General features: G+C 43.9%; 1 protein-coding gene across 1 annotated transcript in view; it reads right to left on the bottom strand.

The window, feature by feature from the left end:
• Positions 1-27,636, bottom strand: part of EEFSEC (eukaryotic elongation factor, selenocysteine-tRNA specific) — a 117,182-nt gene that overhangs the window by 67,123 nt on the left and 22,423 nt on the right. The window contains exons 3-4 of the mRNA XM_069736308.1: positions 25,435-25,531; positions 21,275-21,439 (exon numbers count right to left, since the gene is read on the bottom strand). Of these exons, the coding sequence (XP_069592409.1) occupies positions 21,275-21,439; positions 25,435-25,531 (262 nt within the window). The remainder of the gene's footprint in view (positions 1-21,274; positions 21,440-25,434; positions 25,532-27,636) is intronic.

The following is a 27,636-nucleotide window of genomic DNA, read 5'->3' as shown; positions in this document are numbered from 1 at the left end:
TTTTGTTGCTGTAGCTGCGACGCCTCCAACACTTTTCCTTTCACTTTTTTCCCAATTATGTAGATAGGGGCAAAATTGTTTGGTGAATTGGAAAGCGCGGGGTTAAAATTTTGCCTCAATATAGCCTATGACACTCTCGGGGTCCAGACGTGTGACTGTGCAAAATTTTGTGGCTGTAGCTGCGATGGTGCAGATGCCAATCCCGGACATACACACATACACACATTCAGCTTTATATAGTAGATATATATATATATATATATATATATATATATATATACACACACATATACACAAATACGGTATATACACACATACAGAGGACTCGCCCTTCGCTATACCCTGTGCTGTCATCTTCCTTGGAGCCGGTGACATCTCACAGTCCTATCTATTAGTAAGATGCTGCCTCATGAATAATGGTCCAGAGTCAGAAAAAAATGGCTGGAAAGGTAATGGATACAATTCAATATCCTCTGCAAATGGAGCTGATGGCGCTCGCTGATAGCCGGGATCATTTCAATGAGTAAGAAGTCCTGTGTGACAGGTTTAATATAAAGCCCCACAGACTTCTGGAGCACCGCAGCACCCCCCTCCTCCCCCGGCAGGACGGAAGCCCCCCACAAGACCACAGCCCCCTGCAGGACCACCACCACCACCTGCAGGACCGCAGCCCCCCCTGCGGGACCACTGCAGCCCCCCACAGGACCACTGCAGCCCCCCACAGGACCACTGCAGCCCCCCGCAGGACCACTGCAGCCCCCCGCAGGACCGCTTATCCCCGCAGACCTCTGCAGGACCACTAACCCCCACAGGACTGCCACACCCCGTAGCACCCACATGGGGGTATTTTATAACCAAAGTGCGGTCGCTTTGCCCATAGGAACTCGCTGGTATCCACGACCCACTGGTCGCAGCAGATCGAAGTCTCCGATTTGCTACATTGTATCAGACTCGTCTTTACTGTATCTGAGAACCGCTACCATTGTTTCTTATTTAGCATCACAGCCAGAATGGGAGCGCATGGTGCCGGTGACGTCGCTCCCCGCGGGCCTGTGCGCGGATCGCCCTCGGTCACGGCTCCCGGCAATGGATCTTCCCCCTTGGGCACGGCGGAGGGCTTCTAAAAATATATTGCTGTTTACCTAGTGCCACGGAAGGAGTGCGAGCCTCCACCTATCTGAAATGGGAATCAGCCCGAGAGTCTGCGCCGGCCGGGAAGGTAATTCTGCCAATCGCAGAAATGAAATGGAGACATGTTAGATCAGTGGTGCATGAATATTTACTCCGGCCAGGCTTTACTGCACTCAACCTGGGCTCAATTCTGCAAATTAAAATGAGCGCAGTGTGGATGGAGAGATTAAAGCCCAGCGTCCCGGAGGCTGCCGCGCGCTCGCTCAGGTATTAAGTGATCTGCTCCCCGTATGCTGGGCTATTTCTGTCCTGTTATTGAGGGAGGTCAAAAAGGGATTTATAATGGGGGCTGAGAGTCAACGAAAGGTCACAGTGATGCAGTCCAGACCGGACACACAATGAATATATGCAAATCACATCCTGCTCATTTATAGTCACAGCAAAATATATTAATAATCTAAAGTATCTGTAGTTTTTCTTTTGTGCTGCTCTTATCCACCGGCTTCACCACTATCCAAAAAAATGAACAACAAAAATAATAAATAGTAATATTTATTCATATATATTCATTAATGATCTGGTAGAAGGTTTACACAGTAAAATATCGATATTTGCAGATGATACAAAACTATGTAAAGCAGTTAATACAAGAGAAGATAGTATTCTGCTACAGATGGATCTGGATAAGTTGGAAACTTGGGCTGAAAGGTGGCAGATGAGGTTTAACAATGATAAATGTAAGGTTATACACATGGGAAGAGGGAATCAATATCACCATTACACACTGAACGGGAAACCACTGGGTAAATCTGACAGGGAGAAGGACTTGGGGATCCTAGTTAATGATAAACTTACCTGGAGCAGCCAGTGCCAGGCAGCAGCTGCCAAGGCAAACAGGATCATGGGGTGCATTAAAAGAGGTCTGGCTACACATGATGAGAGCATTATACTGCCTCTGTACAAATCCCTAGTTAGACCGCACATGGAGTACTGTGTCCAGTTTTGGGCACCGGTGCTCAGGAAGGATATAATGGAACTAGAGAGAGTACAAAGGAGGGCAACAAAATTAATAAAGGGGATGGGAGAACTACAATACCCAGATAGATTAGCGAAATTAGGATTATTTAGTCTAGAAAAAAGACGACTGAGGGGCGATCTAATAACCATGTATAAGTATATAAGGGGACAATACAAATATCTCGCTGAGGATCTGTTTATACCAAGGAAGGTGACGGGCACAAGGGGGCATTCTTTGCATCTGGAGGAGAGAAGGTTTTTCCACCAACATAGAAGAGGATTCTTTACTGTTAGGGCAGTGAGAATCTGGAATTGCTTGCCTGAGGAGGTGGTGATGGCGAACTCAGTCGAGGGGTTCAAGAGAGGCCTGGATGTCTTCCTGGAGCAGAACAATATTGTATCATACAATTAGGTTCTGTAGAAGGACGTAGATCTTGGGATTTATTATGCCGGATATATAGTCTGAACTGGATGGACAAATGTCTTTTTTCGGCCTTACTAACTATGTTACTATGTAATAATCATAATAATTGATTATAAATAAAAAATATATAAAGGTTTAGTTTTGCATTATTATTATTTTTTTTTTTTAATAACCTGTATGCATTGAGCTCCCCCTAGTGGTGGCTCCAGACAGTATGTTACCATGTATCTCTGTATAAAGTGAGCTCCCCTAGTGGTGGCTGCAGACAGGATCTTATCATGTATCTCTGTATACAGGGAGCTCCCCTAGTGGTGGCTGCAGACAGGATCTTATCATGTATCTCTGTATACAGGGAGCTCCCCCTAGTGGTGGCTGCAGACAGGATCTTATCATGTATCTCTGTATACAGGGAGCTCCCCCTAGTGGTGGCTCCAGACAGTATGTTACCATGTATCTCTGTATACAGGGAGCTCCCCCTAGTAGTGTCTGTAGACAGGATCTTATCATGTATCTCTGTATACAGGGAGCTCCCCCTAGTAGTGACTGTAGACAGGATCTTATCATGTATCTCTGTATACATAGAGCTCCCCCTAGTGGTGGCTGCAGACAGGATCTTATCATGTATCTCTGTATACAGGCAGCTCCCCCTAGTGGTGGCTGCAGACAGAATCTTATCATGTATCTCTGTATACAGGGAGCTCCCCCTAGTAGTGACTGTAGACAGGATCTTATCATGTATCTCTGTATACAGGGAGCTCCCCCTAGTGGTGACTACAGACAGGATCTTATCATGTATCTCTGTATAAAGTGAGCTCCCCTAGTGGTGGCTGCAGACAGGATCTTATCATGTATCTCTGTATACAGGGAGCTCCCCCTAGTGGTGACTGCAGACAGGTTCTTATCATGTATCTCTGTATACAGGGAGCTCCCCCTAGTGGTGGCTGCAGACAGAATCTTATCATGTATCTCTGTATACAGGGAGCTCCCCCTAGTGGTGGCTGCAGACAGGATCTTATCATGTACCTCTGTATACAGGAAGCTCCCCCTAGTGGTGACTGCAGACAGGATCTTATCATGTATCTGTGTATACAGGGAGCTCCCCCTAGTGGTGACTGCAGACAGAATCTTATCATGTATCTCTGTATACAGGGAGCTCCCCCTAGTGGTGACTGCAGACAGGATCTTATCATGTATCTCTGTATACAGGGAGCTCCCCCTAGTGGTGGCTGCAGACAGGATCTTATCATGCATCTCTGTATACAGGGAGCTCCCCCTAGTGGTGGCTGCAGACAGGATCTTATCATGTATCTCTGTATACAGGGAGCTCCCCCTAGTGGTGGCTGCAGACAGGATCTTATCATGTATCTCTACATACAGGGAGCTCCCCCTAGTGGTGACTGCAGACAGGATCTTATCATGTATCTCTGTATACAGGGAGCCCCCCCTAGTGGTGGCTGCAGACAGGTTCTTATCATGTATCTCTGTATACAGAGAGCTCCCCCTAGTGGTGACTGCAGACAGGATCTTATCATGTATCTCTGTATACAGGGAGCTCCCCCTAGTGGTGGCTGCAGACAGGATCTTATCATGTATCTCTGTATACAGGGAGCTCCCCCTAGTGGTGGCTGCAGACAGGATCTTATCATGTATCTCTGTATACAGGGAGCTCTCCCTAGTGGTGGCTGCAGACAGGATCTTATCATGTATCTCTGTATACAGGGAGCTCCCCCTAGTGGTGACTGCAGACAGGATCTTATCATGTATCTCTGTATACAGGGAGCTCCCCCTAGTGGTGACTACAGACAGGATCTTATCATGTATCTCTGTATAAAGTGAGCTCCCCTAGTGGTGGCTGCAGACAGGATCTTATCATGTATCTCTGTATACAGGGAGCTCCCCCTAGTGGTGGCTCCAGACAGTATGTTACCATGTATCTCTGTATACAGGGAGCTCCCCCTAGTGGTGACTGTAGACAGGATCTTATCATGTATCTCTGTATACAGGGAGCTCCCCCTAGTGGTGACTACAGACAGGATCTTATCATGTATCTCTGTATAAAGTGAGCTCCCCTAGTGGTGGCTGCAGACAGGATCTTATCATGTATCTCTGTATACAGGGAGCTCCCCCTAGTGGTGACTGCAGACAGGTTCTTATCATGTATCTCTGTATACAGGGAGCTCCCCCTAGTGGTGGCTGCAGACAGAATCTTATCATGTATCTCTGTATACAGGGAGCTCCCCCTAGTGGTGGCTGCAGACAGGATCTTATCATGTACCTCTGTATACAGGAAGCTCCCCCTAGTGGTGACTGCAGACAGGATCTTATCATGTATCTGTGTATACAGGGAGCTCCCCCTAGTGGTGACTGCAGACAGGATCTTATCATGTATCTCTGTATACAGGGAGCTCCCCCTAGTGGTGGCTGCAGACAGGATCTTATCATGTATCTCTGTATACAGGGAGCTCCCCCTAGTGGTGGCTGCAGACAGGATCTTATCATGTATCTCTGTATACAGGGAGCTCCCCCTAGTGGTGGCTGCAGACAGGATCTTATCATGTATCTCTACATACAGGGAGCTCCCCCTAGTGGTGACTGCAGACAGGATCTTATCATGTATCTCTGTATACAGGGAGCCCCCCCTAGTGGTGGCTGCAGACAGGTTCTTATCATGTATCTCTGTATACAGAGAGCTCCCCCTAGTGGTGACTGCAGACAGGATCTTATCATGTATCTATGTATACAGGGAGCTCCCCCTAGTGGTGACTGCAGGCAGTCAGTTTTATCATGCACCATATAGTGGATGCAGGGGATTTGGAGCTCTGTTAGAAAAGCTCAGCAGTTTATAAAAAGGTGTTAAGAAATGGATCGACACAGAATGATGGAAATGTTTGCTTAAAGTGGCATTCCGGGGTTATATCACTGTATGATTGGAGAGAATGGAGTGGCAACTGCACTTGGGATCTGTACGGGACTGGTGGTGATAGACAAAAACAGCTTAGCTACCTCCGTCAGTCCCATAGACAAGTAGTCGGGTCCTTATGGTTCTCTTAGTTATTTGTTAGTAGGCGATAACCATTTGTTTTAAAGGGGTTGTCCAGGACTAAGATATTGAGGACCTTAAGGCTTGGTTATCAATGTCAGAACGGAGGGGGTCTGACATTCGCCACCTCGGCAGTGTACAGGGGAGGAGCAGCAGAGCTTTTTTTCATTGCATAGTGGCCGTTTTCGGTACTGCAGCTCAGCTCCTATTAAAGTGAATGTGATCTGAGCCGCAGTACCAAAGAGCGGCCACTACATGGTGCTCTGGTTCCGCACACTGTGTGCGGCTGGCGGCCGTGGCGCTAGGTATCAGCTGATCTGTGGATATGCCGGGTGACGATGCACGGATAAGTCATCAATATCTTATTCCAGAAGTGACGCCGAACATTAGTTTGATCAGTAAATTCTGGAGTTTCTGCACCAATAATTTTGGACATTTCCAGGAACAGCGACGAATGTGGAGGAATATTTAGCCCCCTGGGACGTACAGAGGAAACCAGGTAAAGCTGCCAATTCTGCCCACACCTGGCGCCCGCCGCTGCTGATCCCCGAGCAGTTAATTAATAAATCAGTCGCAGTTTCCTCGCTGCAGAGCATTTATCAGTATGTAGCAGAGCGCCAACAGACGGGTGAAATGGCGGAAGAATGTACCGCGCACGCCGTTTAATGCTCCTTCCTGAAGGGCAAAATACCTTGTAAAATTACCAGACACTTGATGGAGGAAGGATTGAGACATCGAGCGTAATTTCCGATACGTAGGACACAATTATTTCACGGTGGCGATTTCTGTTCAGAATTTCCAGACGATCCAACATCCATAACGACCGGCCCAAAGGGCAGAACAGAATCACCTAGAGAGTCTAAAAAGTCCAAGATGAGGGGCTACAATGTGTAATGATTGGGCCCCCCCCCCCCCCCAAAGAGGCAACACTAAAAAAAATAATAAATTCCAAGAAATTCCTTGCGTCCTATTTGGTTTCATACTACTATAGTATAAAGAAATCTGCAGCAGGAGCCTCTCCCCTTATTCTCATCTAGTAAAATGCATTTTCCGCCCGCGCCAAAAAATGGATCAGATTGGCAGAAAATTATCCTGTGTTCTCTATAGGATTTAGAACTAGAAACGTGCAGAAAATTCTGCAGAGAATCAGTAAGGGCGCCTTCCCTCCCGGTTTACCTTCACATTTTTCTAAGTTTGGTGTAAATTGCACGGTAAATGGTGAAAATTATAAAAGGATTGAAACTTTGTCCATTCACCACTTATTAAAATCCCCTGTGGTCTCGAAAACAGACGGAAGTTTCACTCCATTGTTTATTTATCGTTACCAAGATTACCGGCTACCTCTGCAGTCTATCAGCAGTGGCCGGTCTCCTAGGGAAGGAGACCAATACAGCTTTCCAATAAAGTAAATTTGGCCGGATTGTGGGATCTGATCAACCTCTGCGCCACATTATTTCCCATCAATGCTGAACAGGGAAAGTTGCCTCGGAGAGCGCAGAATTTCGGGGCTGTGGTGCCGCAGGTTGGAACTATCAATTGATCGAAAGGAAGAAACCAGGAGAAAAGGAGCGGTGGACTGGTGATTGAGAACTTTGGGGAACTCCTTTAAAGAGATCTCGCACTCTAAGTGACCCAACGCGAGAAACTTGGAATTTCCACCGGGTGCCCCTGTGTGACGCTTGGAAAACAGCCCCGTGGCCATACGGATGGGGAGATATTTCCCCGTCGTGGCGCGAGCCCATCACTTTTCCCCTCGTCTCATCATAAGTTCTCTGTAGTTCTTCTCATCCATTAGGCGACGGTCTCTTCTGAAGATATTGTTGTAGAACGGGAGACAATAAATCAGATTTCTGCTCCCAGCGCCGCTCGCTTCTTCTCCCCATGCATTTTTCTTGATGCTTTTCCCAAAGATCCCAGATGTGCGGAGATTGATCAAAAAAGAGCTGAAAACGAGCGAGCGCGCCGGGCTTTTGTTCTGGAGCATTGCAGCTGAACTAATTATTACTGTACGCCGCTTAATGAAATAACGCGGTCACAGATTAAAGCAAATAAATAAGGAGGGGCAGGCGGGGTGGGGTGGGGTAACTGTCCGAGAACTTAAAGGGGTCATCCAACTTTAAAACAGCTGCAAATGTTAAAAAAAAAATAAAAGCAATATTTACCTCCTTTTCCTGCAGATTCAGCATCGGCGCTCCGAAGGAGCTCTCGGACTTTGTTGACCGCTGCTGCCAATCAGTGTCAGCAATGATACCAGCGTGTGGATTCTAAACCGTAACTTGTGTCAAAGTCCAACGACAATCAGCAAGTCATGACCGAACGGGGATTCTGAATATGCAACATTGATGGAAATAAGCAGCAGAAATAAGGAAAAACTAGGGGTCGGGACCATAAACCATTTTTTTATGATATTTCTGCCTACGGAATTATCCCAACGTCACAGACCTGGAACAATAAAGGTTAATGGAAACAGAAAATCAGCAGCGACATTGCAGCAGCATGCGGATAATCGCTTCCATACCGTTCCAATAAACACGTCATTCCACCTTGTTATTGTCTTCTCCGTGCTGCAATTTTATGGACTAACATGCGTTGACCTTGCACTTAACACCTTATTACGGCTGGGGGGTCCCTTGCTGATCACAGCGTCAGGGATTAACCTGATTAAAGGGAGCTCTTGCGGAGCGGGGGTCTTGGCCGGGCTTCAGCTGTCTTGTAAAAGCCTCTGTAGCCTCCTTCACGCCGGGGTCTTTCATTGTGTTTGCAAACAAGGAAAGACGCAGTTGTCCGTGCAGGCGGAGAAGAATTTGCTAATGGTGTCACGAACTCAAGCAGAGCCAAGACGGTGCCAGGGAAGAGACGGTAACTCTCTGGAGAAGGGGTATTACACCACAGACAGAAACGGTAAAGGGGGAAAAGATGGAAGTCAGGAGCACTTTTAGGGAGTCATTACCGATCCAATGGACAGGCCCATTGGGACCGCCACGGATCCCGAGAGCAATGTAATGCGCGACACTTATACTGTACGGGACTGACTCTGTTGGCATAAAAAAGCTCTTTTTTCCCAGCATTACCACTGAGAATGAATGGAGACGTGTCCAAAAAAAGCTCATTATTTCCAGCAGTACCACAGAGAATCAATGGAGCAGTGGCCAAAAAAAAAGCTTGTTTTTCCAACAGTACCATAGGGAGTCAATGGAGATGTGGCCAAAAAAAAAGATTTTGTTTTTTCCAGCAGTACCACAGAGAATCACTGGAGCTGTGGCCAAAAAAAGGCTCATTTTTTCCAGCAGTACCACAGAGAATCAATGGAGCTGTGGCCAAAAAAAGGTCTTGTTTTTTTCAGCAGTAACAGAGAATCAGTGGAGCTGTGGACACTGCTCCATTCCTACAGGTCATGTCAATGAAGCTCTGGCTAAAAAAAGGTCTTCTTTTTGTCAAACAGTACCATAGAGAATCAATGGAGCGGAGGCCAAATTTTTCAGCAGTACCATAGAGAATCAGTGGAGTTGTGAACACGGCTCCATTCCTGGGATCGGTGTGTGTCCCAATCTGCAAGTCATCACCTATCCATGTTTTTACTAATAGGAATAAATGATCTGTGGGAGCTCATCGCATCTCTCAATTGCAGGAAACCTACAGCTGAGAAGTAAGGTGCTGTTCACATTGTGCCATATGAGCCGGTAAAGCCTCCGATGCCTCCATGAAACGCATCCAAAAGTCCTCATTCTCCGGACAACAGAGTCTTTACTTCGGAAGGAAGATTTGCCATAATAATAATAAAGGCAACGTGGCTTGTTGGCGCCTCTCCCCCCACCACCATCTACTACAGCCATGCCATCTATTAACCCCTCGATTTTTACCAACAAGGCGGCTCTGCGGCACTGACCAAGCCACCAAGTGCTCATGTATAAGGCACAACTGGACATCACAGGGGTCAGAAGAATTTACCAGGCACTCGGCGCCATGATCAGCCGAAAAGGAAGGCCCGCAGGTGCCAACATCTCTGGCAGAAGATGCCATGTTCTGTCGTCTCCATGGTCGTGGCCCTCCGAAGATCAGAGATCACATGGAGAAGGTGACAAAAAATGGTCACAAATCTGGAAAAAAGCAAACAATGCGCCGTGTATCGGACCCCCTCAGCACCCGCGGACCACATCATAGCAGTATGGGCATATCTTGGCCGAGAAGCCGAGCCCGGCCCGTCTCTCAACTCTTCTTCATTAACCGTCGAGCCCCCGTCTTTCTCTCGCCCTGGAACGTACAAGACCGCAGTCACGAAAAGCCAAAAACGGGGCTTCTCAGGTTACGACTACAACCACCAGCGGATCACATGGGAAGACGCACACAGAGCAAGGAAGGGTCGGCCAGGGCCAGTAATGGGGTCCGACAACACCCCCTATAGATGAGCAGCACCAGATTTTGACACCGGTTTCATCTTTTTGCAATACAGCAAGTGTGCGGAAGAGGAAGTTAGGGAAAGTGGTGCCCACCCAACACCCATCCAGAGGGGCATTATCCTGACCTGGGCTCCGCAGAGTGTTGCCCCCTTCTCAGGACCCCCAGTCTTATGGGTGTACTTTTACTCTTGCTAATAAGGAAACTTTCACGACGGTGCTAAAATCCACTACGGCCCAAGCGCAGGGATCTTGTCATTGATTAACATACACCTAAGAAGAAGAAGAAAAAAAATATGAAGTGGTAAATTTAATTTCTCATTATTTTGCTCAGTATTTTTCTAACAGTATAAACAGTATTGTACCGGAGCAATAAAGCGTGAAGCACATGATTAATACCGCAAAGAGATTTTCCCCTCCTGGGCCGTGTGTCATGGAGCTTGACAGGTCCGATCCACTGTCAGGCGTCTGGCGCCATCTGCTGGATGATATCATAACGGTCCTGCAGCAAACTGATCTGGACAGGACGAGGCGGACGAAAAATGCACTAATAAACCCGCCGACAACCAACGTCGCTTTTATTACCGTGAATTACCATTTTTTTAAATTAACAAGAAAAACCTAAAAAATTGCGGAATTGCAAAATATTTAAAAAAAAAAGTGTCTGACCGGAGCTCTTCTTTATGTTGTTTTTTCTGGTAATATCTGGGCATTCAGATGCCATCTTGTTCTGATTTCACCAGGTTAGGTTTGAACAAGGAAATACATTCATTTCAGGAGACTCCCCAGTAATACACATGGAGGAAACTTCTGCTGCAACCAGAGAGCAATAGCAGATGCTATGTTTATCTCACACTAATTTACAGCTACACTGCTCAGTACTGCTGCTTTAATAGGGATTTATCTCAACAAAGCGCTGGATTCCCAACTACACTGCTCAGTACTGCTGCTTTAATAGGGTTTTATCTCAACAAAGCACTGGATTCCCAACTACACTGCTCAGTACTGCTGCTTTAATAGGGTTTTATCTCAACAAAGCACTGGATTCCCAACTACACTGCTCAGTACTGCTGTACAATGTTGTCCATAATGCAGTTTTACAGTAAATGTTTTATCATGCAGCCAGTGCTGGATTCCCAGCTCTACCACACTCAGTATTGCTGTGCAATATTCTCCAATATGCTGCTTTATAATATTTTATGTTTCCTCAATACTTGATTCCCAGCTGCACCGCTCAGTACTTCAGTATAATGTCCTCCACACTGCTACTTAATATTAAAGTGGTTTATTTCACCCTCATGCTGGATTCCCAGCTTCATTGCTCAGTACTGCTGTATAATGTCCTCCTTGCTACTGCTTCATAGTATTTTATCTTGCCACAGTGCTGGAATCCCAGCTACTCCACTCAGTACCGCAGCATAATGTCCTCCATACTGCTGCTTTATAGTAAGTGTTATCTCACCCTTATGCTGGATTCCCAGCTACACTGCCTAACACTGCTGTGCAGAACCCCCTATTTTCTTCTCACTCTTCACGAGTACTCCACTTTTCGTTTTTTTTATTAATCCACCCAACGGTTTCAGAGATAAGAGCCATTCTATTCAGTGTAAATATTTATGGTCAATACTTAGTGGGTGTGGCTCACAAGGTAATGCAGCGCATCATACAGACACACCCCTGAGGATCCAATGAGCACCGCCCACTTGCAAAATAAAGAAATAGCACTGAATAAAAAGGCTCATATCTCTAAAACCGTACGACGGATTTAAGAAAAATAAATCCAGAAACCTCAGATGAGCAGAGGGGAAGGAAAGAAGAACAAAAACTGGACACTTGACCTGGTGAAAGGTCCTCTGAAGCTACAGAGAAAATTACGATGGGTGGGACACTCACCAAAAAGCTGATTCTGCTGGGGGCAAATTGTCGTCATTCAGAGGAACGGGCAACCAATCCGATGTGATACACGGGTGGCTCACGATCGCCCCCTACAGGGAAGAAGTCTCAATTATGGTGACTCCAAATAGGCCAAAGGGGCATCAACTCCTACTCCAAACAGTGACAGGTAACCAGTGCGACCGTCGGCACCCACAGGCAGGCAGGGCCGAGGTTCAGAATGAGAACCATTTACGCGGCTCCATTATACCCCGCCGCGCATATTAACGGACAGAATTAAACAATGCACGCACTAACTTGTGGCTTTGAATGTTGAGGGCCGCGTTTTTTAGGCTTATTTAAAACAGCAGTGACCAAGTCCGAGTCCCTGGAAGTTCACATCCCATCAATACCACACGGGATGAAGAGAGCCGGCGTATGGTTTGCATTAGTGTCTGACTTTTTCGCCTCTGGCTCTCTTCCCTTATTCCCCCCCCTTCTCTATAACGAAGGTCTCCTGGTTACCTTTCATCCTGAGCTCCGACAGCCACCCAAATTCTTGGTCGTACTCTCCCTGGTCTCAGAGCTTGTAGAGCGCGTGACCTAACTACCGGCGCTAATACAAAAACATGCTTACACACAGTCACGACAGCACTGGACCCCGGGAGAGGCCGCCACCGCTGCAGAGGATAAGACCAACGGGGCCAAGATACGGCCGACACACTCAGAACCCCAGAAACTAAACACGTGCAAAACTATTAGCGTATATTCACCCATATCATCAGTAATAGCAAAATAGTGAGTGCAGCTCTGGAGTATAATACAGGATGTAACTCAGGATCAGTAATGTAATGTATGTACACAGTGACTGCACCAGCAGAATAGTGAGTGCAGCTCTGGAGTATAATACAGGATGTATCTCAGGATCAGTAATGTAATGTATGTACACAGTGACTGCACCAGCAGAATAGTGAGTGCAGCTCTGAGGTATAATACAGGAGGTAACTCAGGATCAGTAATGTATGTACACAGTGACTGCACCAGCAGAATAGTGAGTGCAGCTCTGGAGTATAATACAGGAGGTAACTCAGGATCAGTAATGTAATGTATGTACACAGTAACTGCACCAGCAGAATAGTGAGTGCAGCTCTGGGGTATAATACAGGATATAACTCAGGATCAGTAATGTAATGTATGTACACAGTGACTGCACCAGCAGAATAGTGAGTGCAGCTCTGGGGTATAATACAGGAGGTAACTCAGGATCAGTAATGTATGTACACAGTGACTGTACCAGCAGAATAGTGAGTGCAGCTCTGGAGTATAATACAGGAGGTAACTCAGGATCAGTAATGTGTGTACACAGTGACTGCACCAGCAGAATAGTGAGTGCAGCTCTGGGGTATAATACAGGATGTAACTCAGGATCAGTAATGTAATGTATGTACACAGTGACTGCACCAGCAGAATAGTGAGTGCAGCTCTGGGGTATAATACAGGATGTAACGCAGGATCAGTAATGTAATGTATGTACACAGTGACTGCACCAGCAGAATAGTGAGTGCAGCTCTGGGGTATAATACAGGATGTAACTCAGGATCAGTAATGTAATGTATGTACACAGTGACTGCACCAGCAGAATAGTGAGTGCAGCTCTGGGGTATAATACAGGATGTAACTCAGGATCAGTAATGTAATGTATGTACGCAGTGACTGCACCAGCAGAATAGTGAGTGCAGCTCTGGGGTATAATACAGGATGTAACGCAGGATCAGTAATGTAATGTATATACACAGTGACTGCACCAGCAGAATAGTGAGTGCAGCTCTGGGGTATAATACAGGATGTAACTCAGGATCAGTAATGTAATGTATGTACACAGTGACTGCACCAGCAGAATAGTGAGTGCAGCTCTGGAGTATAATACAGGATGTAACTCAGGATCAGTAATGTAATGTATGTACACAGTGACTGCACCAGCAGAATAGTGAGTGCAGCTCTGGAGTATAATACAGGATGTAACTCAGGATCAGTAATGTAATGTATGTACACAGTGACTGCACCAGCAGAATAGCGAGTGCAGCTCTGGGGTATAATACAGGATGTAACTCAGGATCAGTAATGTAATGTATGTACACAGTGACTGCACCAGCAGAATAGTGAGTGCAGCTCTGGGGTATAATACAGGATGTAACTCAGGATCAGTAATGTAATGTATGTACACAGTGACTGCACCAGCAGAATAGTGAGTGCAGCTCTGGGGTATAATACAGGATGTAACGCAGGATCAGTAATGTAATGTATGTACACAGTGACTGCACCAGCAGAATAGTGAGTGCAGCTCTGGGGTATAATACAGGATGTAACGCAGGATCAGTAATGTAATGTATGTACACAGTGACTGCACCAGCAGAATAGTGAGTGCAGCTCTGGGGTATAATACAGGATGTAACTCAGGATCAGTAATGTAATGTATGTACACAGTGACTGCACCAGCAGAATAGTGAGTGCAGCTCTGGAGTATAATACAGGATGTAACTCAGGATCAGTAATGTAATGTATGTACACAGTGACTGCACCAGCAGAATAGCGAGTGCAGCTCTGGGGTATAATACAGGATGTAACGCAGGATCAGTAATGTAATGTATGTACACAGTGACTGCACCAGCAGAATAGTGAGTGCAGCTCTGGGGTATAATACAGGATGTAACGCAGGATCAGTAATGTAATGTATGTACACAGTGACTGCACCAGCAGAATAGTGAGTGCAGCTCTGGGGTATAATACAGGATGTAACGCAGGATCAGTAATGTAATGTATGTACACAGTGACTGCACCAGCAGAATAGTGAGTGCAGCTCTGGGGTATAATACAGGATGTAACGCAGGATCAGTAATGTAATGTATGTACACAGTGACTGCACCAGCAGAATAGTGAGTGCAGCTCTGGGGTATAATACAGGATGTAACGCAGGATCAGTAATGTAATGTATGTACACAGTGACTGCACCAGCAGAATAGTGAGTGCAGCTCTGGGGTATAATACAGGATGTAACTCAGGATCAGTAATGTAATGTATGTACACAGTGACTGCACCAGCAGAATAGTGAGTGCAGCTCTGGGGTATAATACAGGATGTAACGCAGGATCAGTAATGTAATGTATGTACACAGTGACTGCACCAGCAGAATAGTGAGTGCAGCTCTGGGGTATAATACAGGATGTAACGCAGGATCAGTAATGTAATGTATGTACACAGTGACTGCACCAGCAGAATAGTGAGTGCAGCTCTGGAGTATAATACAGGATGTAACTCAGGATCAGTAATGTAATGTATGTACACAGTGACTGCACCAGCAGAATAGTGAGTGCAGCTCTGGGGTATAATACAGGATGTAACTCAGGATCAGTAATGTAATATATGTGCAGTGACTGCACCAGCAGAATAGTGAGTGCAGCTCTGGGGTATAATACAGGAGGTAACTCAGGATCAGTAATGTAATGTATGTACACAGTGACTGCACCAGCAGAATAGTGAGTGCAGCTCTGGGGTATAATACAGGATGTAACTCAGGATCAGTAATGTAATGTATGTGCACAGTGACTGCACCAGCAGAATAGTGAGTGCAGCTCTGGGGTATAATACAGGATGTAACTCAGGATCAGTAATGTAATGTATGTGCACAGTGACTGCACCAGCAGAATAGTGAGTGCAGCTCTGGGGTATGATACAGGATGTAACTCAGGATCAGTAATGTAATGTATGTGCACAGTGACTGCACCAGCAGAATAGTGAGTGCAGCTCTGGGGTATGATACAGGATGTGTGTACATCGTGTCATCACTGTGACTGTGGTCATAAATCAGATGAGAGGAGCTTAGAAAAGATCTACAAACTCTCCTGACAGTCAGAACAATCTCACTGATGGATCCTCGGTGTCAGTGCGCTGTGAGGCTACAGAATGTGAACGGTGCTTAGTTTTTAAATCAAACCCAATTGGAAAATTATCATAAGGAAAGGATAAGGATTTCAGTAACAAAAAAAATGTCCCAAAATGTGGACAACCCCTTTGATGTGCGATGTTATTTCTCAGCTCCACAGGTACATTATGTTCTATACTCCGGGCTGGAGGGCGACATCGGGGAGGAGACACCATGTCCACAGTCCCCGCTTCACTCCCTATAATAGCAGATTGTTGTTTTGTCTTCAGCAGCTGCAGAACCTCTAACCCCGATATACAGCGGATTGTCTGCGCTCGGGGTCATCGGCTGCTCAGGGGCAACATGGGGCTGTGAGGGCAGCCTCCGTATAACCCCGCTACCCTTTATATAACGTCCCTCCACTCTTCACAAATTGTTTAGGTTTCACTCACATTCTTGGCATATTCACCGAGCGTCGGTGGGTTCAACCCAAAAGGTTACAAGTGGCCCCTGAGGGAGTTCACAGCCGCCGAGATACTGAGCCAAAGTCAGCGGACACAATGGTGTACGGGAATAGATGCCAGAGACATGGCGGTGACGGCAAGCAGCAAAGGGTCAAGATACTGCACCTCGAGCGTCATGATCCTGTACCCCAAGTGTCGTTGCCCTGCACCCCAAGCAATAGCGTCCTTGTCCTGCACACCGAGCGTCCGCATCCTTGTCCTGTACTCCGAGTCTCAGCGTCATTATCCTGTACCCCGAGTGTCAGCGTCATTATCCTGTAACCCGAGTGTCAGCGTCATTATCCTGTACCCCCAGTGTCAGTGTCATTATCCTGTACCCGAGTGTCAGTGTCATTATCCTGTACCCCGAGTGTCAGCGTCATCATCCTGTACCCCGAGTCTCAGCGTCATTATCCTGTACCCCGAGTCTCAGCGTCATTATCCTGTACCCCGAGTCTCAGCGTCATTATCCTGTACCCCGAGTGTCAGCGTCATTTTCCTGTACCCCGAGTGTCAGCGTCATTATCCTGTACCCCAAGTGTCAGCGTCATTATCCTGTACCCCGAGTGTCAGTGTCATTATCCTGTACCCGAGTGTCAGTCTCTTTATCCTGTACCCCAAGTGTCAGTCTCATTATCCTGTACCCCGAGTGTCAGTGTCATTATCCTGTACCCCGAGTGTCAGTGTCATTATCCTGTACCCCGAGTGTCAGCGTCATTGTCCTGTACTCTGAATATCAGTGTCGTCCTGTACAGCGGGGGTTGTACTTATTGAATCCCTGAACATGCCATAATGCTACTTTCACACTTACGTTTTCAGCTAACCGTGAAAAAAACGCATCCTGCAAAGTTGCCTGCAGGATGCATTTTTTTCACATAGACTTGTATTACCGACGCATCGCGACGTATGGCCACATGTTCCATACGTCGTGCACTGGATGCGTTGGTATTTGGCGGACCATCGTATCGAAAAAATGTGCAAGGGAACGTTTTTTCGTACGTCCTATCCTGCATTTTTTAATGCGCATGCGTGGCCGTAACTCCGCACCCTCCTCCCTGGGACTTTACAATGGGCAGCGGACGTGTTGAAACGCTGCTCACGTCACTCAAAATTTCACACACTTCCCTCGGCACGTCACTCCGACGCTTTGTGACGGCCCTGAACCGACGGAAGCGTGAAAGAAGCCTAAGCAGTAAATCTGCATGTTCCCCTGTAATCCACGCAGCGCCTCGGTGCTCGGAGCAGGAGGGGATAATTAAGAAGTTAATGGATCTTAAAATGCAACTAAAACCTGACACAGACGAGTAAATAACACGGAGCTGGATGAAGAGCGGCCATTACCGGCCGGCAGTCGCTTCTCGTCACTGGTGGCGGCTCACTGTCAGGGCCGACCCTCGCTCTTCCGCTCTTGATGGTGTTTTATTATTTTAGTACAAAAATAAAAATAATTTAAGGGATAAAATTTTCCAAAAATCTGCAGTGAAAATCAGACGCGTTAAACGGCGGCCTGAACCATCAGACTCGCACTTTACGCTACGGATTTTCTGTGAAACCTGTCTGGACTCCAGAGGATTCTCTGCCCGGCTAACGGGACATCGGCTCCGTGTATTCTGGAGATTTAGGAACGTCCATCATGGCCCCCATAAGCCGAGCCTCACCCCAATGCCACGACATCCCCGGATAAAGCCCAGAACAGGACACAATGGCGGGCGTGAGAACGAGCCGCCTCCTCCGTATCCTCTCCCATAGACGGGACAATCAATCCTTCAGAAGGCGGCCATCATTGGTGATGGTATCTCCTGCCATCCGCCTTTCATGTCCGGAGCGCTCGGACAATGCCCCATTCTGTGAGCGGCTTCATTTTAATTTCTGCACTTATTTGTGAATGTTACGAGGGGATAATCGTCCGCCGTGAGTTCACCCCCAAAGTCGGGGTGGAGGGGCGGCCATTATTCCAGCTAATGTCTGCAATTAGCAGGTCAGCCCGGCTTTTAACTTGTCTTTCAAAGTTTTTTTTTTTCCCCCCAAGATTCTGGAAACTTGTAACTTTACTGGTGAAATTGTTTCTTCTGGCGGAAGACCCCCAAGTCGGTCAGGGGGTGCCGAACTTTACACCATAAAGACCTCGGTCCAGGGGCAATAGTCTGCGCAAAACGTATCGAGAGGCCGCGGTAATACTGGGCGCAGAGCGCGATGTGCTGCGGCTACGATGGACGCACAACCCGGCATCAGCCGCCGATGGGATCACAGCACCAGATCTCACCGAAAACCACCGCAGAGTACTAGTATATAAATATATACAGCCAGCCTGGGGAGGGTGAAAACAGCACTGGTCGGGCACTCGGTAACTGGGCACATACGTATAAGTGCGACGCACGGCGATTTACTGGAGAAGAAGCAGGTGGATACTGCAAAAGGCAGCGAAATCTGAGACTGACACCGATTATAGGGGCACACGTTACCAGCACCGGTCCGGGCTTCTCCCAGAGATAAGTAGCCACCACCAGAAGGAGAGGTTAGATAGATAGATAGATAGATAGATAGATAGATGATAGATAGATAGATAGATAATAGATAAATACCAGTAGATAGATATATAGATAGATAAATGATAGATAGATAGATAATAGATAGATAGATGATAGATAGATAGATAGATAGATAGATAGATAGATAGATAGATAGATGATAGATAGATAATAGATAGATAGATGATAGGATAATAGATGATCGACAGATGATAGATAATAGATAGATAATAGATAGATAATAGATAATAGATAGATAATAGATGATAGATGATAGACAGATAATAGTTAATAGATAGATGATAGATAATAGATAGATAGACAGATAAATCATAGATAGATAGAACGATAGTTAGATAGATAGATAATAGATAGATAGATAGATGATAGATGATAGACAGATAATAGATAGATATTAGATAATACATAGATGATAGATACTAGGTAGATAATAGATAGATGATAGATAAATAAATAGATAATAAATAATAGATGATAGATAATAGATCGATGATAGATGATAGGTAAAGATAGATAAATGATAGATAAATGATAGAATAGATAGATGATAGATAATAGATAGATGATAGATAATATACGGTATATACAGCAGAGCGGTGATATTGGAGGAGTAATCGGATGATATTGGGTTGCACGGACACATCAGATATTATGGTCGCCCCCACACCTATACATGGCACGGTAGGTGGCAGTCGGCCGGGGGGCGATGGTGTGACCCCGCTGTACACCGGTTCACTCGGTCACTGGTGTCACAATCTATTAGTGGATCTTGAGAACGGCGCAGACACTTTCCGCAGTGAAGTCGCTGGTTTGTTTTCCTTTCAGAAATGGTTTCTTTTTTTAAACACGGCGTCCGAGTCCCCTGTGGACATCGCCTGTCAGTCACGGCCCGGGGTATGCGGTGAACGCTGGGGTCAGATGGAGTCTCACACCGGTGCCGAGACGCCTCCCAAGACGTACAACCCTGAGTGTCATTGTGACGGGAGATGTTGGGAGTGATCCTACAGAGGCAGAAACAGACAACGGACGGCGCAACAAAAATGGCACACACACTTTTGCAGAAAATTTACAAAGAAAAGTGTTTCTAATGCCGAACAGAGAAATCCCATTATTATTATTATTATTATTATTTTTAAAGCATCAGGAAGTCTGACACAATCACATCAAGATTTACTTAGCCTGAACACCCGAAAAAAAACAAACAAATAAATGATATATATATATATATATATATACACACACACACTTTTATTTTTTTTATATTATTATTATTTTTTTTTTTTCCCTCCCTAGCTTCTTGGTTATGTGTATATATCTAATAAGAAATAAACTATTATGTGATGGATTTATATAATTGCATTATTGATATAAATTCTGTTTATTCTGAGATCAGGCCTGGTGTATTATTTCCTAGGTCGTACCGGTGTATTGGGTTTTCGCACACGCACTTTTTATGGATTTTACTGAATTACGCCTGTTTTCTGTACAACCTTTTTCTTGGTAACAAATCGCTCAGAACTCATTTTTGTGGTTCAAAGAATTTTTTTCCTGTACATTAATATCAGATATTCAAAACTAATAATTTATATTTGTTCTTATTTTACGTTTCTGGGATGATATCATGGCCATCTTTTTTTTTTTAAAGATTGCTTTTAATGTAGATGCAATAAATAATAATATTATTGTATTACTATTATTATTATTGTAGTATTAATACAATGAAAATATAATTTAATTATACAATAAAAGTGAAATATAAAATAACAATAAAATAATATTTTATCGCACATAATTTTAGTAGTATTATTGTATAATTAATAAAAAATAATAATTGTAATAAAATACATAAAGAGTATTTCATTATACTATTAGTGCTGTTGTATTATTGACCAAAAATAAATACTAATAAAAAAATATATTATTGTAATAATAATAAAAATGATAACAATAGTAAAACAATAAAAACACTTCAACATAATACATGTTTATCTAAAATTATTATTTTATTTTTATTGTACTGTAATAAAATAATAAATTATTATGATATACAAAAGACAAGTCAAAATAAAATTGTAAAAAATAAATTCTGCCCTCTCCTCCCTAGTTTTACCCCTATATTACATGTTAAATCAAATGTTAATTTTGTAAAATAAAATTGTTTAAAATAGATGAAAAATCAAGTTAAAAAATTTTTAGAGTGAAATTCATAAAAATAAAAATTATGATAAAGTTGACAAAAAAAAATTCTTATTAAAAAAAAAAAAACAAAAAAAAAACCAACAACAGTACAAATTGCAATTTGACCAAAGTCCTTAACATCCCAGCGGTCAGGTCCTGGCATCTCTGGCGGCCATATGACGGTGTAATCTGCATATGGATGTGCAGCCGGTGCAACGCTGCCCACTAGTGGCGGATGATTTCTTACCTTTAAGGCCGGGATCTCCACGTTGTCATTGAGACTGACGGATCCAGAGAGGATGGTGCCTGTCATCACCGTGCCCTGACCCTTGATGGAGAAACAGTGGTCAACAGCCATGAGGAAAGGCCCGGAGGGGTCTCTACGAGGCAAGAAAGCCTGAGACTTCAGGAGCTGCGTGTAGATAGGAAAGGGGGAAAAAAAAAAAAACACATAAAAGGTTCATTGAAACAAGAAATGGTAAAATGTAGTGGACGATCGTCTCTAGAAGTAGAAGCAGAAATTAAAAATATTTTTTAATTTTTTTTATTATTATTATTTTTTTTTTTACAATCTTCCATAAATTCACTAAAAAAAAAAAACTACAAAAAAAGTAATGAAAAAAATAAGGAAATATGTGCTTGTCATGCTTAGAGCATTTTTTTACAATGAAAAAGTTTTTAAAAAATTATATATATTTATTTTATTTTTTCAATTTTTTTAATTTATTTATTTATTTTTTTACGTTGTAATGTCGCCAAAATATCCCGAGAAGTGACTTTTCCAAATTGGACCCTTTTTTTTATAGAAACTACGTTTTTTATGCCATTTTTCTAAACCACTTGGTGAGTTTGTCCAGGAACTTCCTAGAAAGAAGCCGGAGGGGAAACGCAATCAGTTTGGGAGATCAGAAATCCTTAACGGAAAACCAAACAGGGAAGTAAATGTTCTAGACGATGGAAGAATCAGGCTTCCCACAACATCACACTCCACAGACTGTGCTCAAAAAACTACTTGCAAAGTCATCATTTCTTGGAGGTTTAACCTCTTAAGCCCCGAGGGTGGTTTGCACGTTAATGACCGGGCCCATTTTTACAATTCTGACCACTGTCCCTTTATGAGGTTATAACTCTGGAACGCTTCAACGGATCCTGGTGATTCTGACATTGTTCTCTCGTGACATATTGTACTTCATGACAGTGGTAAAATTTCTTTGATATTACCTGCGTTTATTTGTGAAAAAAACGGAAATTTGTCGAAAATTTTGACAATTTTGCAATTTTCCAACTTTGAATTTTTATGCCCTTAAATCACAGAGATATGTCATGCAAAATAATTAATAAATAACATTTCCCACATGTCTACTTTACATCAGCACAATTTTGGAACAAAATTTTTTTTTTTTTGTTAGGGAGTTATAAGGGTTAAAAGTTGACCAGCAATTTCTCATTTTTACAACACCAATATTTTTTAGGGACCTCATCACATTTGAAGTCATTTTGAGGGGTCTATATGATAGAAAATAGCCAAGTGTGACACCATTCTAAAAACTGCACCCCTCAAGGTGATCAACACCACATTCAAGAAGTTTATTAACCCTTCAGGTGTTTTACAGGAATTTTTGGAATGTTTAAAAAAAAAATATTAACATTTAACTTTTTTTCACAAAAAATTTAATTTAGCTCCAATTTGGTTTATTTTCCTAAGGGTAAGAGAAGAAATTGGACCCCAACAGTTGTTGTGCCATTTGTTCTGAGTACGCCGATACCCCACATGTGGGGTAAACCACTGTTTGGGCGCATGACAGAGCTCGGAAGGGAAGGAGCGCCATTTGACTTTTCAATGCAAAATTGACTGGAATTGAGATGGGACACCATGTTGCGTTTAGAAAGCCACTGATGTGCCTAAACATTGAAACCCCCCACAACTGACACCATATTGGAAAGTAGACCCCCTAAGGAACTTATCTAGAGGTGTGGTGAGCACTTTGACCCACCAAGTGCTTCACAGAAGTTTACAATGCAGAGCCGTAAAAATAAAAAATCATATTTTTTTCACAAATATGATTTTTTCGCCCCCAATTTTTTATTTTCCCAAGGTTAAGAGAAGAAATTGGATGCAAAAGTTGTTGTGCCATTTGTTCTGAGTATGCCGATACTCCACATGTGGGGGTAAATCACTGTTTGGGCGCACGGCAGAGCTCAGAAAGGAAGGAGCGCCATTTGACTTTTCAATGCAAAATTGACTGGAATTGAGATGGGACGCCATGTTGCGTTTGGAGAGCCCCTGATGTGCCTAAACATTGAAACCCCCCCCACAAGTGACACCATTTTGGAAAGTAGACCCCTAAGGAACTTATCTAGCTGTGTTTTGACAGCTTTGGACCCCCAAGTGTTTCACTACAGTTTATAATGCAGAGCCGTGAAAATAATTTTTTTTTCACAAAAATTATATTTTAGCCCCCAGTTTTGTATTTTCCCAAGGGTAACAGGAGAAATTCGACCCCAAAAGTTGTTATACAATTTGTCCTGAGTACGCTGATACCCCATATGTGGGGGGGAACAACCGTTTGTGAGCATGGCAGAGCTCGGAAGGGAAGGAGCACCGTTTGGAATGCAGACTTAGATGGATTGGTCTGCAGGCGTCACGTTGCATTTGCAAAGTCCCTGATGCACCTAAACAGTAGAAACCCCCCAGAAGTGACACCATTTTGGAAACTAGACCCCCAAGGAACTTATCTAGATGTGTTGTGAGAACTTTGGACCCCCAAGTGTTTCACTACAGTTTATAACGCAGAGCCGTGAAAATAAAAATTATTTTTTTCACACAAAAATGTTTTTTTTTGCCCCCCAAATTTTTATTTTCCCAAGGGTAACAAGAGAAATTGGACCCCAATAGCTGTTGTCCAATTTGTCCTGAGTACGCTGATACCCCATATGTTGGGGTAAACCCCTGTTTGGGCGTACGAGAGAACTCGGAAGGGAAGGAGCACTGTTTTACTTTTTCAACGCAGAATTAGCTGGAATTGAGATCGGACGCCATGTTGCATTTGGAGAGCCCTGATGTGCGTAAACAGTGGAAACCCCCAATTATAACTGAAACGCTAATCCAAACACACCCCTAACCCTAAACCCAACCATAACCCTAACCACACCTCTAACCCTGACACACCCGTAACCCTAATCTCAACCGTAAATGTAATCCAAACCCGAACCCTAACTTTAGCCCCAGCCCTAACCCTAACTTTAGCCCCAACCCTAACTGTAGCCCTAACCCTAGCCCCAACCCTAACCCCAACCCTAGCCCTAACCCTAGCCCCAACCCTAACCCTAGCTCCAACCCTAGCCCCAACCCTAGCCCTAACCCCAACCCTAACCCTAGCCCCAACCCTAACCCTAGCCCCAACCCCAACCCTAGCCCCAACCCAGTTTTATAGGTCGGGTCGTTACGGATGCGGCGATACTAAATATGTGTACTTTTATTGTTTTTTTTTAAATTTAGATAAAGAAATGTATTTATGGGAACAATATTTTTTCTTTTTCTTTATGTAGGAATTATTTTTAATTTATTTAGGCTTTTTTTTTTTCTTCTTTTTTTTACACATTAAATTTTTTTTTTTTTTTTTTTTTTACTTTTTTACTTTGTCCCAGGGGGGACATCACTGTATAGTGACAGATCGCTGATCTGACACTTTGCGGAGCACTGTGTCAGATCAGCAATCTGGCGTGCCCTGCTCCTTGCTTGCTGACCCAGAAGAAGTCCCTGCAGGACCTGGAAGTAGCCCCGCAGTCATTTTGGATCCGGGGCCTGCAGGGAGGAGACGCTCGGTACAAGGTGAGCACATCGCCTTGTACCGATCGTCTCAGGGAAGCACACAGGGAGCCCCCTCCCTGCGCGATGCTTCCCTATGCCCCCAGAACACTGCGATCATGTTTGATCGTGGTGTGTCGGGGGTTAATGTGCCGGGAGCGGTCCGTGACCGCTCCTGGCACATAGTGCCGGATGTCAGCTGCGATAGTCAGCTAACACCCGGCCGCGCTCCCCCTGTGAGCGCGGCCAATCGCAGATGACGTACTATCCAGTCACTGGGAATTAAGTCCCAGGTCACCTTGACGGGATAGTACGTCATATGGGATTAAGGGGTTAAATAGTATAGATCAAAAATTTCACCAAAAAATAATATAGCTGCTTTTTATGGGGAACAAAACTCAGAAAAATAAAAAAATGCATTATGAAGTTTTTACTACCTGCAGGCACCACTAGGAGGAGCTCAAGAGCTGATTGCATACATGTGTAATATTGAGTTCAATGAAGAGAGTCTGCAGAAAGCGCCTGAGCTCCCCCTAGTGGTGGCTGCAGGAAGTCAGAATATCTAACACTCGTGTGATCTAACAGGAGCCAACACAAACCTCCATCAGTTCCGAGATTCCCTGAGCAGATTCCGATTCCGGGGCTTCAGGTCCTCCAGGTTTTGCAGCCACAGAGATAATAGGACAGCCATGGAATCTTAAAAACATAAAAATAAAATAATTAAATTGCCCTGCAAAGGAGCACAATGAGAAGGCCATTTTCCTGGAGCCCACTGCAGGGAAATCCTCTGAGAGCACGGGGCCTGCAGCATAGCCCCAGCATAGCCCCACTCCTGCAGCCGCTGGCATACTGAAGCAGTGACCCTGCCTCCTGTCACCCCGCTCCACTGCACCCACCCCCAAGATACCTTCAGATTATCGGATTATAAGACGCAACTCATTTTTCCTCCCCAAAAATATTATTTTATGGTGTTCACAGGAGACCATAGCTTCAGTGGACAGACGTTAGGCGACTATGACTGTGTTTGTTATTTTTAAATAAAAAAGTTAAAGTGTGAAGGTGATGGGCACAAGGGGGCATTCTTTGCGTCTGGAGGAGAGAAGGTTTTTCCACCAACATAGAAGAGGATTCTTTACTGTTAGGGCAGTGAGAATCTGGAATTGCTTGCCTGAGGAGGTGGTGATGGCGAACTCAGTCGAGGGGTTCAAGAGAGGCCTGGATGTCTTCCTGGAGCAGAACAATATTGTATCATACAATTAGGTTCTGTAGAAGGACGTAGATCTGGGGATTTATTATGATGGAATATAGGCTGAACTGGATGGACAAATGTCTTTTTTCGGCCTTTGTTTTTATTTCAAATGAAGGACTTTATTCTGTCTGTGTCTTTATTTACCATATAACAATTAGTTGTATTCTTGTACATATGGGGCAGTATTATAGTAGTTATATTCTTGTACATATGGGGCAGTATTATAGTAGTTATATTCTTGTACATATGGGGCAGTATTATAGTAGTTATATTCTTGTACATAGGGAGCAGTATTATAGTAGTTATATTCTTGTATATAGGGACAGTATTATAGTAGTTATATTCTTGTACATAAGAGCAGTATTTTAGTAGTTATATTCTTGTATATAGGAGCAGTATTATAGTAGTTATATTCTTGTACATAGGGGCAGTATTATAGTAGTTATATTCTTGTACATAGGAGCAGTATTATAGTAGTTATATTCTTGTATATAGGTGCAGTATTATAGTAGTTATATTCTTGTACATAGGAGCAGTATTATAGTAGTTATATTCTTGTATATAGGGGCAGTATTATAGTAGTTATATTCTTGTATATAGGGGCAGTATTATAGTAGTTATATTCCTGTACATAGGGGCAGTATTATAGTAGTTATATTCTTGTATATAGGGGCAGTATTATAGTAGTTATATTCTTGTACATAGGGGCAGTATTATAGTAGTTATATTCTTGTACATAGGAGCAGTATTATAGTAGTTATATTATTGTACATAGAGCAGTATTATAGCAGTTATATTCTTGTATATAGGAGCAGTGTTATAGCAGTTATATTCTTGTACATAGGAGCAGTATTATAGTAGTTATATTCTTGTACATAGGGGCAGTATTATAGTAGTTATATTCTTGTACATAGGGGCAGTATTATAGTAGTTATATTCTTGTACATAGGGGCAGTATTATAGTAGTTATATTCTTGTACATAGGGGCAGTATTATAGTAGTTATATTCTTGTACATAGGGGCAGTATTATAGTAGTTATATTCTTGTACATAGGGGCAGTATTATAGTAGTTATATTCTTGTACATAGGGGCAGTATTATAGTAGTTATATTCTTGTACATAGGGGCAGTATTATAGTAGTTATATTCTTGTACATAATAATAATAATCTTTATATAGCGCCAACATATTCCGCAGCGCTTTACAGTTTAACAGTTTCAAACACAACAGTCATAAGTAACAATGTTAACAATACAATAATTAAAGCACAATAAGCCGCCCCTGCTCGTGAGAGCTTACAATCTACAATGAGGTGGGGGAGATACAAAGTACAGGTGTGTATTTACAATGATGTATTTACAATGAGGGTCCGGCCATCTTCAGGGGGTGCGGGATAGATGGAGATAGTGAATGGGCTACACACACACAAACATAAAATGACTTTGATTAGTGAATGTGATAGGCCGCTCTGAACAAATGAGTTTTGAGTGAGCGCCTAAAACTATGCAAGTTGTGGATGGTCCTAATATCTTGGGGTAGAGCATTCCAGAGG

This window comes from Ranitomeya imitator, chromosome 8, assembly GCF_032444005.1.
Source record: "Ranitomeya imitator isolate aRanImi1 chromosome 8, aRanImi1.pri, whole genome shotgun sequence".
NCBI lineage: Eukaryota > Metazoa > Chordata > Amphibia > Anura > Dendrobatidae > Ranitomeya > Ranitomeya imitator.
The sequence above is the reverse complement of the archived record's forward strand: the minus strand, read 5'-3'. Positions and strand labels throughout refer to the sequence as shown.